Genomic DNA, 13,983 nt, shown 5'->3' on the forward strand with positions numbered 1-13,983 from the left:
TGGGTGAAGCTAGAAGGTCCAACCACACTCTAGCCCTACCTATAACTCTCCCTCCATCCTTTAGATCCACAGAGGTGGAGCTGGATTATGTCAAACTCAACCCATAACATCTAGAGAGGTGGAGCTGGATGTCATTTGGCTATGCAATGAGCACCACTTGTATTTTTAGTCTTTTATTTGTTATTATATGCTATTTTTACACACGATTGGAGGTGGCACAAACTGAATACTTGCACTGTTCTTACATGATAATTACTATAGGCAAACCATGAAATACAACATTTTATATTTATAGAAGTGAATAAACACAGTATACAGTGTTTTATGAACCACTTCATGATTTCTCTAATCTCTGGGTACATTATTTTATAAAAAAATTTATCAAAAGCCAAACACACACAACAAGGATTAGATGCAAATTCAAAATTTCTGCTGGAGAAAAATCCATTACGATACAAAAATATGAGTGTTAAAATACAAGAAGAATAAAAGGACAAGGTCAGCAATTTATAAAAAATGTGTTTAATTTTACTGACAAGCAGTGAAGATTGGCTGTTCATACTTAAATGTCAAACTGACTTTATTGCGGACCCAATGAGTGAATATAACAATGTGTTAAAAAAAAATGTTTCACAGCAAAAATAACCTTCAAATGTTCTTTGCGTGCACTAGACTAGAGGGGCATTAGATGTCCTCGCGCGCTCCCGAGCCTGCATACATATTCAGGTCAGTTCACACGAGCCAAATAAAGTCAGCAACAGAGTCAGCGAGATAAAATTAAATCGAAGAAGTCCCCCTCGTGCTGTGCACATATGCACCCAGATAACGAGAGCCCACCCTTTCAATGCACCCCAGTGAACAGACGATCCTCCTCAGTCTCAAACAGTTAATGACTAAACGCCACCGCTACAGCCCGGAAGTGACGTTCGAAGAAACCTTATTTATATCTGCGGAAGACGAGGACGTCCTCCACACAGACACGTGTGATGCTTGTGGGCACCACGGAGCAGAGTCAGTCCCAAAAACAGGAGCACATTGGGTTTTATTTGATTCAGACCTGTCTCTTTACAAAAACCTGAGCTTTTTGCGACATTTAATGACATTAGGCGCTTTGAAGACTGTGTCGGGTTGAAGCTCAGAGAAGAGCAGAACTCACCGGCTCACTGTCTTGACAAACTCTAGCGAGAATTTGGACTTTGACGCTTTTCATGCACTATGGCGGACTATTTAATCAGCGGACAGACGGGCTATGTGCCTGACGACGGTCTAACTGGACAGCAGCTCTTCAACTGCGGAGACGGCCTTACTTACAAGTAAATACCCCTCAAGTCGTGCCTCATACTCACTTGTGCGTTCTCCATGTGCTTGCTATTTATTAAACAGGCTTGCCCGTCAGTCAGTCAGTCAGTCAGTCAGCGCTGCAGATGTGCTCTCACAGCAGCTTCCTTTAAGAGCTAACGGCATAAACGGCATGTAGGTGTCGTTGTCGGTCCGTGTTTATTTTGTTTAGCATCCAACATGTTATATGTGACAGCACACTGTCATTCATCTATCATGCAATTTGATTTCACGTGGGTCAGAACTGCATAAACGGATCACTGTGGAAAGCACATGTCAGTGTGGTGCCAACTTTGCCATGTCGATTCACAAAAGGTTAAAGGGATAGTTCACTCAAAAATGAAAATTATGTCATCATTTACTCACCCTCGAGTTGTTCCAAACCTTTATAAATTTCTTTGTTCTGTTGAACACAAAGGAAGATATTTTTAAGAAAGTTTGTAACCACACTGCTTTGGGGCACCATTGACTTCCATAGTAGGAAAAAAATACTATGGAAGTCAATGGTGCCCCAGAACTGTTCAGTTTCCCACATTCTTCAAAATATCTTCCTTTGTGTTCAACAGAACAAAGAAATTCATACAGGTTTGGAACAACTTGAGAGTGAGTAAATGATGACAGAATTTTCATTTTTGGGTGAACTATCCCTTTAAGTCCGCTCGGAAAGACATCTTGAAATTACTGATGAACTGTGGATGATTCAGCATTGAGATCATCTGCAGCCATTCCATTATGCCAAGTACAAGTAGAGTCACTATATTTGTATTCTTAAACCACTGACAACCCAATCAGCTTTTCCTGTACCAAAACTAATCGCTGTCTCCCATGTCAGGTCTTCCAAATGTGCTATAAATAGGTTGAACTTTGAAGTATGTTGTGGTTGTTTTCTCTACAAATTCTCTGGTGCCATGTAAAGCATTTAACGTCTCTGAGTGAAAGCCTATCCGTGGCAGGTGCGAGCCTGGATGGTGCAGTTGCAGTGTCACACATTCAGTGGAAAGTGTTTTTTTTTGTTTTTTGTTTTTTGTTTTTTCCCAGAAATGCCTTTCTGTTTACCATCTAACATAAGAATTGTACGCCAAGGGACTTTGTTTACATTGGACATAAGGTTGCATCATTGACGTACACTTGTTTTATCATAAAAAATGGGGCGTTGCTTGACACCCCAGTAAACAACATGATGTGAGACATGGATAAAGAGACTCTCTTGGAACATAATCAGCTTGTTGTGTATATGAGATAAGAGTGTTGAAAGAGTTGAATGTTGGTAAATAGGACCTAATTGGTTAGAGTGGTTCTTCTTGAGTAAGCAAATCCTGGATCATTATTAAACTCCAAACAGCGATTTCTGCATAATTGCAAGAGTAAACTGTTTCAAATATATAATGTTGATGTTTCTTGAATAATAAATACATTGTTTCCAAATAGGTTTCCCAAACAATCCTCTCTGTCATTGGTCAAATGGTTTGGTCAAAGTTTTCTGATTGGCTAGAACTGGAGTCAGATGCAGGGCTGTCATAGAGACACCTGTTAATTCTCACAATACTTTTTTTCCGGTTATATCTGTCAATAAATAGTGATGCATTATATGTTCAAAATCACAAAGCTTCAAATTAATTAATCACAATGGCATCACTCACATTTTCACACCTTTATGTCCCTTTTCTCTGTTCTCTTTTCAGTGACTTCCTGATTCTGCCAGGGTACATTGACTTCACAGCTGACCAGGTGGTAAGTAAAACAATCTCCTTTGCTGACAGTATGTATATATGTGTGTGTGTGTGTGTGTGTTTTTATATATATATATATATTTCTTCGCCTGGATGAATGAAGTGGTTTATTTGATTGGCTCTCTTTGTAGGACCTGACATCAGCGCTGACCAAACAGATCACAATGAAAACCCCACTGGTCTCTTCGCCTATGGACACCGTCACAGAGTCTGGCATGGCCATCGCTATGGCGGTAAGAGGATGATTGTCAGAATTCACCACAGAAAGTGGTCTTACTGTCAAAAACATTTGAATAAGCGCAATAATTGTCAATATGTATGCACATACCATTACAAAAGAACCTGAACATTTCATTTCCAAACATGCTGCCTCATATTTTGACATCCATAAAATTAATAAAAGCCCCATGAATTATGACAGGAGTTTTGTCTTGTAAATCTGTATCTGTTAGATTTTAAACCAAATATAGTCCTAAAAGATGACAAAAACATTTTAGCAGCCATTAACATTTTACAGTCTTTCTCATCCAGCATAGGGGAGCAAAATATTGATCGATAAAATGTTTTCTAGAATGGGAATCTCATGTCCCGTCTCCCCAAAACCACATTCCACTGATTGGCAATAGCAAATTATGGTTTTTGCTGGGCATAAATAAACATGCTGTTGACAATTAAAAAAAAATTAATAAAAATTAGCCCCTTTGATATATATCATTCCTCCATAAAGAATTCATCAAAATGGTCTTCAAACCTTTACAAAGATTGCTCTTTTATGCATGGAGCATTATGCTCTAAAGCCTAATGTAATGTTGTGTTGTTACAGCTGACTGGTGGGATTGGCTTCATTCATCATAACTGCACTCCAGAGTTCCAGGCTAATGAAGTCCGCAAGGTCAAGGTGAGTCTCTTTTAGGGCTGCCCCCTAATAGTTGACTAACCGTTAGTCGACGAGGAGAGGCTTAGTCGACCAAAATTTTATTAGTCGCTTAGTCGCAGGGGGAAAAAATCCACAGGAAGTGGCGAAGTCACGCAGTCTATGACAGACAGATCGTTAACAGCTGATCTATGTGGTAATTACAGTACATCGGGCAGGACATCCAAACACTCACCTATCATTCATCGACCTCAAATATGGCTTATCATCTCGAACATGTAAGTAGTAGCCACTTTACATGGCCACTCGCTTTAACATTAACCAAGAAAAATGTGGGCTATTCAAATGTTTGTGTGGAGTGTGAAAGCTGAATAGTAGCACGCTTACTGCATAACAGCTAACATGGAGGCGCCGGTGCGATCACTTGCACTTAAAATACTCCGTCATTTTTGGTCATACAGATAAGAGTAATACATCTTTTGAATCTGTGAAGAGTCTACTTGTATTTGTGTGCACTAACAATAACAACAAAACGCTGTGCTTTTGTAAAATAATGAAAGCAAACAAGGAGCGCTTTCTGCCGTCTCTCTGTGAACTTGAGGGTAAGAAAAGAACCAAATCTCCATGTAAACTTGCCTCAGACATGAAAAATATATCTATAGAGAATAAATGTCTACTTTTAAATGAACCAATTCAAATGTAAAACAAATATTCTCAGGTTATGTAATGTGCATAGGCGCTTCCACTACTGCAGAGATGATGAGTCAGCATCATCAACTTCATCGCTCCAGCTGAAATACAGAAAACACTATTTTATCAATGAATTATTAAAATGTTAAAGCAATCACCTTGCTGTTTTTCCGCGACGCATTCATAATCATTACTTCTCCCGGTGTGCTGTGGTGAGCTTTATGCGTGCGATGGATCGCTGATTAGGCTATGTAATGGTTTATTAATAAACGTGCGATTAGTCTACTAATCGCTTAAAATGAACGACTACTAGTCGACCAAAAAAGTCTTTAGTCGAGGGCAGCCCTTTTACATCTTTCTCTGTCTTTGGCTCTTGTCTTTTTATGTTTGTGTACCATTTTTCTCTTCTCTATAATCATTTGTAATATATGTTTTTGTTCTGACCCCTGCCCTGTAGTTGCAACAATGTCCTTCTGAATAAGAAATCCACACCTCACTCTGTATTATGACTCAAGTAGAAATGGATAGAACATCCTTTTTTTTTACTCGTCCACTCGACTTTTCTCCCTTCCTTTCCCTCTACTTTTGATTCGTTCCCGCTTAGAGGTACGAACAGGGTTTCATTACAGACCCAGTGGTGATGAGTCCTAATGAGCGGGTAAGAGACGTCTTTCAGGCTAAGGCTCGGCACGGATTCTGTGGGATTCCAATCACTGACAATGGACAGATGGGCGGACGTCTGGTCGGCATCATTTCATCACGAGATATCGACTTCCTCAAAGAGTCGGAACATGATCTGCCCCTCAGTGAGGTGGGTGGGACTTAACACAGAGGACAAGGGCTAAGCAGTTTTACTGAACTCAACTCACCTTATCATTCTGTAACTTAGGTGATGACTAAGCGGGAGGATCTGGTTGTAGCTCCAGCAGGAGTGACACTAAAAGAGGCCAATGAAATTCTCCAGAGGAGCAAGAAAGGTGGGGTAGAGTTTAAGCGTTTATGAGAGCTCCTTACCCTTTCTTTACCTATTCATTAACCTATATAGCAGTGTTTCACGCACCACTTCTCAGTAGTGACGTGCCACAAAATAAATGCAAGACAGTAATTTTGCATTGTTTTTGCAGTTAGGTTAGGAATGGTACGTTTAATTTTTTTGTTTTGTTTTTTAAATAAGTCACTTTTATCAACCTGCATTTGCATGTCGGCATTTATTTGATAAAAAAATGTAAAAATGGATCACATTTCAAGAGATAATGTTGTGAAAAATGATTACAAGTTAGAATAACTGTTTAATATTTTATGTAATTTTTAAAGTTTTAGTTTATTCCTGTGGCAAAAGCTGAATTTTCAACGTAATTAGTCGGTGTCACATGATCCTTCAGATATCATTTTAATATGCTGATATGGTGCTCAAGAAACATTTTTTTTTTTTTTTTTATCAAGAAACATATTATCAATTTTGAGAATAGTTGTGCTGATTAATATGTTGAAACCAAGATAAATTTTTCAGGATTCTTTTGTGGAAGAAAATCCAAAAACAGCATTTATTTAAAATAAAAATCTTTTATAACATTATAAATGTCCTTACTGTCATTTTACTGAATATATGAATTTAATGAAAATAAAAGTTGTTTTTTTAAATCAGAAAAAGGATTAATTTAGTAAAGTGTCAACAGGAAAGCTTCTAGTATTTTTATTCTCAAGTGCACTTAAAATATCTTTTAAAAATAATAAATTTTACCTCTCTGTAATTTTTTATCCTGTTTCTCCAACGATTATCTCATTTTAAAGGTTTATTAATTTGTTTATTTACCCAATTTTTAAAATGAATTTAGCCATGAAAATACTCAACTGCAAGTTTTGAAATGAAGTCGGAATGCTGCAAGATAATTTTCCTATGTGAAATTCTCACAATCAGTGTTTTTCTTTAGGCAAGCTTCCTATAGTAAATGAAGAAGGCTGTTTGGTGGCCATTATCGCTCGGACAGACCTGAAGAAGAACAGAGATTTCCCGCTGGCCTCAAAGGATTCTCGTAAACAGCTGCTTTGTGGTGCTGCTATCGGAACACACAATGACGACAAATACAGACTCGACCTGCTAGTTCAGGCTGGCGTAGATGTGGTCGTCCTGGTGAGGCCTGTTTTGGGCTTAAAACTCTTGAGTGAATAAAGATGATTTATTTTTGTCCTATTTGGTTACATTTTGTCGCTCTCCTCACTTTAGGATTCTTCCCAAGGAAATTCCATCTTTCAGATTAATATGATTAAGTACATAAAAGAGAAATATCCCAGCCTACAAGTCATCGGAGGCAACGGTTAGTTTTAAACACGCTTTTTCAACATAACATCTACAAACACACAGTTAACATACTGAGTTGTCTCTCTGTTGTAGTGGTGACTGCAGCTCAGGCGAAGAACTTGATTGACGCTGGAGCGGATGCTCTGAGAGTGGGAATGGGCAGCGGCTCCATCTGCATCACACAAGAAGGTCAGTCCACCAATCCCACGCCTGACTGCCTGCCCCTCAGCCAATCACAGGCTGTGTTTCCATATTCAGTTTCTCCAGAGGGAGCACCTAATGTCCAGTGCCTCCTCTGGTCCTCTTTTAACATTGTTAGAGCAGTCCATTTCCCAAATATCCCTGCAGTTGGCTTGGTCTGTGAGATTGTGCAGATTTATTGGCAGACAATCTGCGCTGCCCCCATTTGCCCTCTTTTCCTTTTTTATGGGGCTTTAGAATCTGTGGAGAAAAATATTAAGTGTAAGTATTATTCCATTTTTTTTTTTTTTTTTTTGTCTAAGAAAAAATATGTGTGTCTATGTAAATGTATGTCTGTCCATTTACTGTTTGTTTGTGACAAGTGTCTTTCTCTGTCATTCTGAATGCTGGAGGTATGATAGTGAAGGCTCTTCCTTGATTTTCTTTCAATCTTCAATCAAAAAGTTTTTCCACTGTCTCTATGGCATATTTGCTTTCTTCGTTCTGACCGTTTGTCTGTTACTTGCATCTGTCCCTTTTTTTTATCAGCTCTGTTCCAAAATCTAGCAAAGACTGTTCTAGAAGGTAGGGTGTATAATTATACTGCCTTCTGAGTACACTACTGTTCAAAATTTTAGAGTCAATAAGGTTTTTTCTTTTTGAAAGAAATTAATACTTTTATTCAGCAAGGATGCATTATCAAAAGTGACTGTAAAGTCAGTATTACAAAAGATTTCTTTTTCAAATAAAGGCTGTTTTTTGAACATTCTGTTTATCAAACAATCCTGAAAAAAATGATCATTGTTTCCACAAAAAAAAAAAAAAAAAAAAAATTATATATATATATATTAAGCAGCACAACTGTTTTCAACATGAATACAAATAGGAAATGTTTCTTGAGCACCAAATGAGCATATCAAATTTATTCCTGAAGGACACAGTAATGACTGCTGAAAATTAAGCTTTGAATAAATACATTTTAAAATAGAAAATTATAATATTTAATTTCACAATATTTTATTTAAATCAAATAAATATAGCCTTGGTGAGCATAGGTAACTTCAATTAAAATATTTTAAAAATCTTACCAACCCCAAACTTTTGAACAGTGGTGTACTTTATTTTAGCAAAATGGTAAGGCAGCATTGCATGTGTCCTTTGTGGATATTGCAACTCCATAATGCATTGCCGATAAATCCAAGATGGCTGACAAAGCAAGAGACAAGTTGATTATAAATAAACTTATTTTATTCATTACTGTTTAATACTTTAAAACAGGTTCACAGTAATTTGAATGTATTACCCATCATTTGTAAGTGTAACTTTTTTTATACTACATTTTTTATATTTTATTGTATCATGTTGTTATCTTAGCACAATGCTAATATCAAACTCTGTTGAAATCAATTGCTAGTCAAGTCTCCTGTGAAGCGCTAGCTGTGTGGCATGAAGAGTTTGCTGCCTTTGTAGTGCATTCCAAATCAATCCCTTATGAGGTCCATAACAATTAGTTAGAATGATTCCTTAGAAGGAAGCTGCCTATGTAGGCATTGAAGCGCTCCCTAGGTTTTAAAACAGAGCTACAGTGTGCTCTCTTTCTCAGTCTCTATCTATCTCCCTTTCTATAATTGTGTCTTTCTAGCTCCTCTCAGTATTCCTCCTGGTTTAAAGCTCCACAGCCCCAAAACCCCAACTACTGTTACGGGATACTCCAGTAAGTCCCTCCCCCTGATCCCCATACAGAGATCCCATTGGCTCACTATCTCACTCTGCCTGCCCCCTCCCACAGCCTGCTGCATTGATTGGTTAAATGCTCTGCATTATTAGAAGTAGTTGCTGGTTTTTGGGGTTTTGGATGCTTGTCATTGTCTGACTAACCTGTCAGTAATGGCGTTTGGCACTTCCTCTGATCTAAGTCTGTTACCCAGAATACCTCACTAACATACATGAACTAGCTTGTGCAGTAGCCCGAAAAAGTATTTGGACATGGAAGTCACACTTAAACATGTACGAGTGTCAACGTATAATAAAATATTTCACAAAAAATACATATATGCTGTTAAAAAAATGACAATAATGAACATTTTGTCATTTTCTTCAAACATCAGTGTATCATCTTCATAGTTAATGTGATTAATTTGATGGGAACTGACTTCATACATCTGCTAAAAATCCCTTTTGGACCCGCTTATTAAGTCATTGCCAATTTGGCACAAAAAGTGAAATTAGTTCTGAGAAAAGCCATAGCATTGTTTGTTTTTATATGTCACTTGCTTCGACATTTAACTGTACAATAAAAATGCTAGTGGCTTAAGTGTCCGAATACTTTTTTTGAGCTGCTGAAAGAGCACCGGAGCGTATAAAGTGCACTTGTTAACAAAGCTAAGGGTTTCACAGTCATCAGTATCAATGCAGAAGATCTTTGTTTTACAGTATTGTTTGTGCTATTTTCAGACACACTTTTTTTCATTTTACATTATGCAGTGTAGATGGTGTGACTTTAGAGACGATAGAAAGGGGGTTATGGGTAAATGACTCATTTCTCAGTGCTGCTCCCTCCCTTCATTTCTTGACTCCTCTCAGACTGTTTTTAAAATAAAACCGCAAAACTGTCATAAACTCCCATGGCAACAGGGCATCAGGTCTAGGGCCCTGTTTACACCTGGTATGAAGATACATTTTGTCAATCCGATCACAAGTAGATGACGCTAAATACAGGTGTAAACGGGGTCTAAAACGTTTTGAGCTTGTCCACTTTCAACCACTTCCAGAGGTAGTCGAAACACATTTGACCTGATTGCTTTTGTAGTGTAAACGCTCATGTGGTCGCATGTGTTCGAACAGCCACTAAAGACTGCCTACTCTCCGACCTACTGAACTAAAGGGTAAATATTATGAAAAGCGCACTAGCCAGACGAGATTTAAACTTGTTGGCTGATAACCTAAGTTTGGTTTGAAGATGAAAAACATACCAAGCACAATGTTCTCTCACCATTCCTGATTTCTAACACGCACTCACAACGTTCGGCGTCAGTTCTAGATGTTGCTGATGATGGGAGGAGGAGAGCATGGATCTCCATGCATCTCGCATGCAACTCTTCGCTCATTGTTATGCTAATTAATATAATGTTTAATGAGTAAAGTTGCATTAATCAAAATAGTAGCATTTGCACTAGTGGTCTCAGACTTTTGGACCTCACTCTGTCAACAGTGATAAAATGTGGGTTTGACAGGTGTGTGTGCATGTAACACTCTCATTGCTGTTTTATCGATTTTTTTTTTTTTTTTTTTTTTTTTTTTTTTTTTTGTGCTTTTGCGTAACATCACACATACAGATGGTAGTGGAGCAAAACATTTAGTGGATTTTAGAGAATGAATCAAATCATTTTCCTTTGGTTTGTCCTTTCCATTCAGTCTCTGATGTTCTTGTTTAATGGGCACCCCTTTTTTCTCCTGTCTTGTCAACTCATAAGTGATTGAAAATCTCACATCTAAAATTCCACTTTTATAAATCCACATATTTCATATTACGTTAACCTTTTGTCTTTGAACTCAGTGAAGTTCAAAGAAGTGCTATGATTCATAATTATTTTTTCATTCGTTTTGCTTTGGCCTAATTGTAAATTTACATGTAATACTGTCTTTGTAACGTTTAGTGAGTGGTTGATTGACACTGACTGAAGTCACATGACTGCACGAGTACAGAATACACTGATAGTGACAGTCTGTCTGTATCACTGTGCGTGTGTGAGAGAGAGTATGGATGTATTAGTGAAGAGTATTTATTCATTGTTAATGCATATGATTGTCCTCATCTGCACACTTAGTATTTGTAGAATATGCAAGTTTACAGGAAGTTGATGGTAATTTGCAAGTAAGGGTCATTTATAACCAGGTCTCTGTTTCTCGTTGTCCTCACAGTGCTAGCATGCGGGAGGCCACAGGCAACAGCCGTGTATAAGGTATCGGAATATGCTCGGCGGTTTGGTGTGCCCGTCATTGCTGATGGAGGGATTCAGACAGTCGGTCACATTGCTAAAGCACTTGCATTAGGAGCATCTACAGGTGAGATATGGGTTAGATATAGATTCACTTGCAATCACTGCAGTAGATAATTAGACCATTTATTCATTAAAATATAAGAAGAATATAATTATATTAATGACAATAATGGTGTTATTTTATTTTTAATTATATACAATTACTAGTATTTTAATATTTTGAATTGGCTTTAATTTTTTATTTTCAGTTTAGGTAATTATTTAAACTTGTCATTTTTATTCTTTTTTTTTTTTTTTTTAATATTTCTATTTGGATTTATTTTTATTTGTTTTAGTAATTTTCAGTTTAACTTATTTCAGTTAGGTAAGGCAAGATTTCAAATTTTCTAGTTTTTAAAGTTTTTCATCTAATACTTCCATTTTATTTTATTTCAGCTACAGGATTTTTAAAAATAGTTTTAGTTTTTGTCAACAATAAGAACACCTAATAATAATAATCATTACCTTTATTATTATTTATAATTGTTGTTTATAGAATGATAATTATATCTTATTAAGTCTTAAGACTAATATCATAATTGAAACTAAATTCTCTTCTGCATTTGGTTTCTGTCTCTCAGTAATGATGGGGTCATTGCTCGCTGCCACCTCTGAAGCTCCTGGTGAATATTTCTTCTCTGATGGGATCCGTCTGAAGAAGTACAGAGGGATGGGCTCACTGGATGCCATGGACAAGAACCTGGGCTCACAGAGCAGATACTTCAGGTAGCACATATAAATATGTTTCCCAAACACAATACTGTGCATTTACTGTGCTTAGTTCCTGCTACTGTTTACCCACTAATTACAGTTTACCCCATGTTTTTTGAAACCGCTTCGCTGCATGCTAACTACAGTTTCACTGCTTATATAACTGCTTATATAGACTAATGCATGATGATATTGATGTTTTGATAAAACAGAATATTTAACACTTATAAAAGCCAAGTAAAACAACTATTCTGCAGAAGAAGAATGTAAATAAACCAAGTTAACTCTCTCAACCCCTCTGTCTTTTTTATTTCTGTCTCTCTTTCAGTGAGAGTGATAAGATTAAAGTAGCTCAGGGAGTTTCAGGGGCAGTTCAGGATAAAGGCACCATCCATAAGTTTGTTCCATATCTCCTCGTTGGCATACAGCATTCCTGCCAAGACATCGGTGCAAAGAGCCTCACGCAGCTGAGGTACATGCAAATGCACTAATTACTCACATACCTGCAATTATATGCACTTATAGGCGCAGTGTATCGTTTCTGTGCCACTAGTGATGCCAAACAAAAATGTAAAAAGTGTGATTGTTTCCAATCAATCATTTCTTACTTTTGCAATTCTGTTTGATGGAACTAGTGGCACAGAAATTATACACTGCACTTTAAACACTATAATGCAGTGCTCAAACAGACACATGTTTGAGTTCAGTTACACATAATTTTTCATTGTCTCTTTGCCTCTTTTCTCTCTTTCTTTCTACATCTGTCTCAGGGCAATGATGTATTCTGGTGAACTAAGGTTTGAAAAGAGGACAATGTCAGCTCAAATGGAGGGTGGAGTGCACAGCCTACACAGGTAATTGAACATTCATACACTTAGTCTGAAGATATTGTACACTACCGTTCAAACATTTTAATTTAAAAAAGTGATAGTAAAGACATCTATAAAAAAATTATATTTCAAATATTTGCTGCTCTTTTGAACTTTTTATTCATCAAAGAATCCTAAATGAAAGTGTATCAAGGTATACACACAAATATTAAGCAAATATTAAAAACTGTTTTCAACATGAATAAAAATAATAAATGTTTCTTAAGCAGCAAATCAGCATATTAGAATGATTTCTGAAGGATCATGTGACACTGAAGACTGGAGTATTGATGCTGAAAATTCAGCTTTGCCATCACAGGAATAAATTATTTTTTTAAAATATAATAAAATAGAAAAGTTATTTTTTAATTGCAGTAACATTTCACAATATTGTCTTATATTTTTGATCAAATAAATGCGTTTTTGGAGAGAATAAAAGACTTCTTTCAAAAACATTGGAAAAAATCTCTCCCAACCCCAAACTTTTGAACGATATAGTGTACATTTTAAATTTTTTAATAAAAAATAAATAAATGAATTGACATTTTGTTTTGTTCTTTCAGCTATGAGAAGCGCCTGTTTTAAAGACACTACAGATGCCAGTACATGCACAGCCAAATGCACATAAACCCCCATAAATGGACTTCCACACGTGCCTTTGCACATTCAGGCACCCAAACACACCGAGAACCTCAGCTTCCTCTTTCTCGTCTTCCCAGCCGCCTTTCCTCTTAGTAAGGAGAGAACTCTTGTGTGAATGTCTGCGAGCATATGCCTGTGTGCGTGAATGTGTGGTTATGGGGAGCTCACGCCGTCTGTTGTATGTATCAGATGCCTTACATGTCAACAATTGTTTTTGATTGTAATCATTTGACAAGTTTTGTTTAAAAAAAAAAATACATTTTTTGCCACAGATATTTGTCTTGACTCTTGTCTTGTTTCATAAAATACAAACATACCCACATATGCATCATTATAAGCAATAAACAGTCAAAATTTTAAGTCCTGAGAAGAAAACAGGATGACTGAGTGCAGTTAAGTCTGTGTGAAACAGGAAGTGTTGTATTTTAATGGGATTTCTGTCAAGTTTGTTATAAAAAGAGAACTGACAGTTAAAGTTAGGTGTGTGCATGTGAGTACCTTCGTAAAAATCTGCCTGGGTCATGTAAATTATAACGTAGTTTTGACTTGTATGTGTGTGTTTTTTTTTCCATCATAAATTGATTTTCAAATCCTGAATCTGTGGGCGTGT

General features: G+C 36.8%; 1 protein-coding gene across 7 annotated transcripts; it reads left to right on the top strand.

Annotated features, from left to right (window-relative positions):
- The first annotated feature begins 947 nt into the window (after nt 1-947).
- impdh2 (IMP (inosine 5'-monophosphate) dehydrogenase 2) lies at nt 948-13,646 on the top strand. 7 transcript variants are annotated; one of them, XM_051903780.1, is made up of 17 exons: nt 952-1,313; nt 3,021-3,069; nt 3,200-3,301; nt 3,892-3,966; nt 4,149-4,220; nt 5,237-5,443; nt 5,522-5,609; nt 6,564-6,763; nt 6,857-6,947; nt 7,025-7,120; nt 7,661-7,696; nt 8,754-8,825; nt 11,033-11,176; nt 11,733-11,877; nt 12,191-12,334; nt 12,633-12,716; nt 13,295-13,646. In XM_051903780.1, exons 1-17 carry the CDS (start codon nt 1,216-1,218, stop codon nt 13,314-13,316), a joined length of 1,725 nt encoding a protein of 574 aa, XP_051759740.1. In that variant the 5' UTR covers nt 952-1,215; the 3' UTR covers nt 13,317-13,646. The 7 variants fall into 7 exon arrangements, with proteins under 7 accessions (XP_051759745.1, XP_051759740.1, XP_051759741.1 ...); XM_051903785.1 differs by lacking the exon at nt 12,191-12,334 and having other exon boundaries at nt 948-1,313; XM_051903781.1 differs by lacking the exon at nt 7,661-7,696 and having other exon boundaries at nt 953-1,313.
- Nucleotides 13,647-13,983: the final 337 nt, after the last annotated feature.

Source organism: Ctenopharyngodon idella, chromosome 8 (genome assembly GCF_019924925.1).
Source record: "Ctenopharyngodon idella isolate HZGC_01 chromosome 8, HZGC01, whole genome shotgun sequence".
Taxonomy (NCBI): Eukaryota; Metazoa; Chordata; class Actinopteri; order Cypriniformes; family Xenocyprididae; genus Ctenopharyngodon; species Ctenopharyngodon idella.

What these genes read in the sequence shown, in the direction of transcription:
- impdh2 (XM_051903780.1), top strand. Translation starts at nt 1,216, where the DNA reads ATGGCGGACTATTTAATCAGCGGACAGACGGGCTATGTGCCTGACGAC. An exon ending in TCTCCAGAGGAGCAAGAAAG is followed by an intron (nt 5,610 to 6,563) that starts GTGGGGTAGAGT and finishes GTTTTTCTTTAG; the next exon opens with GCAAGCTTCCTATAGTAAAT. An exon ending in AAGAGCCTCACGCAGCTGAG is followed by an intron (nt 12,335 to 12,632) that starts GTACATGCAAAT and finishes CATCTGTCTCAG; the next exon opens with GGCAATGATGTATTCTGGTG.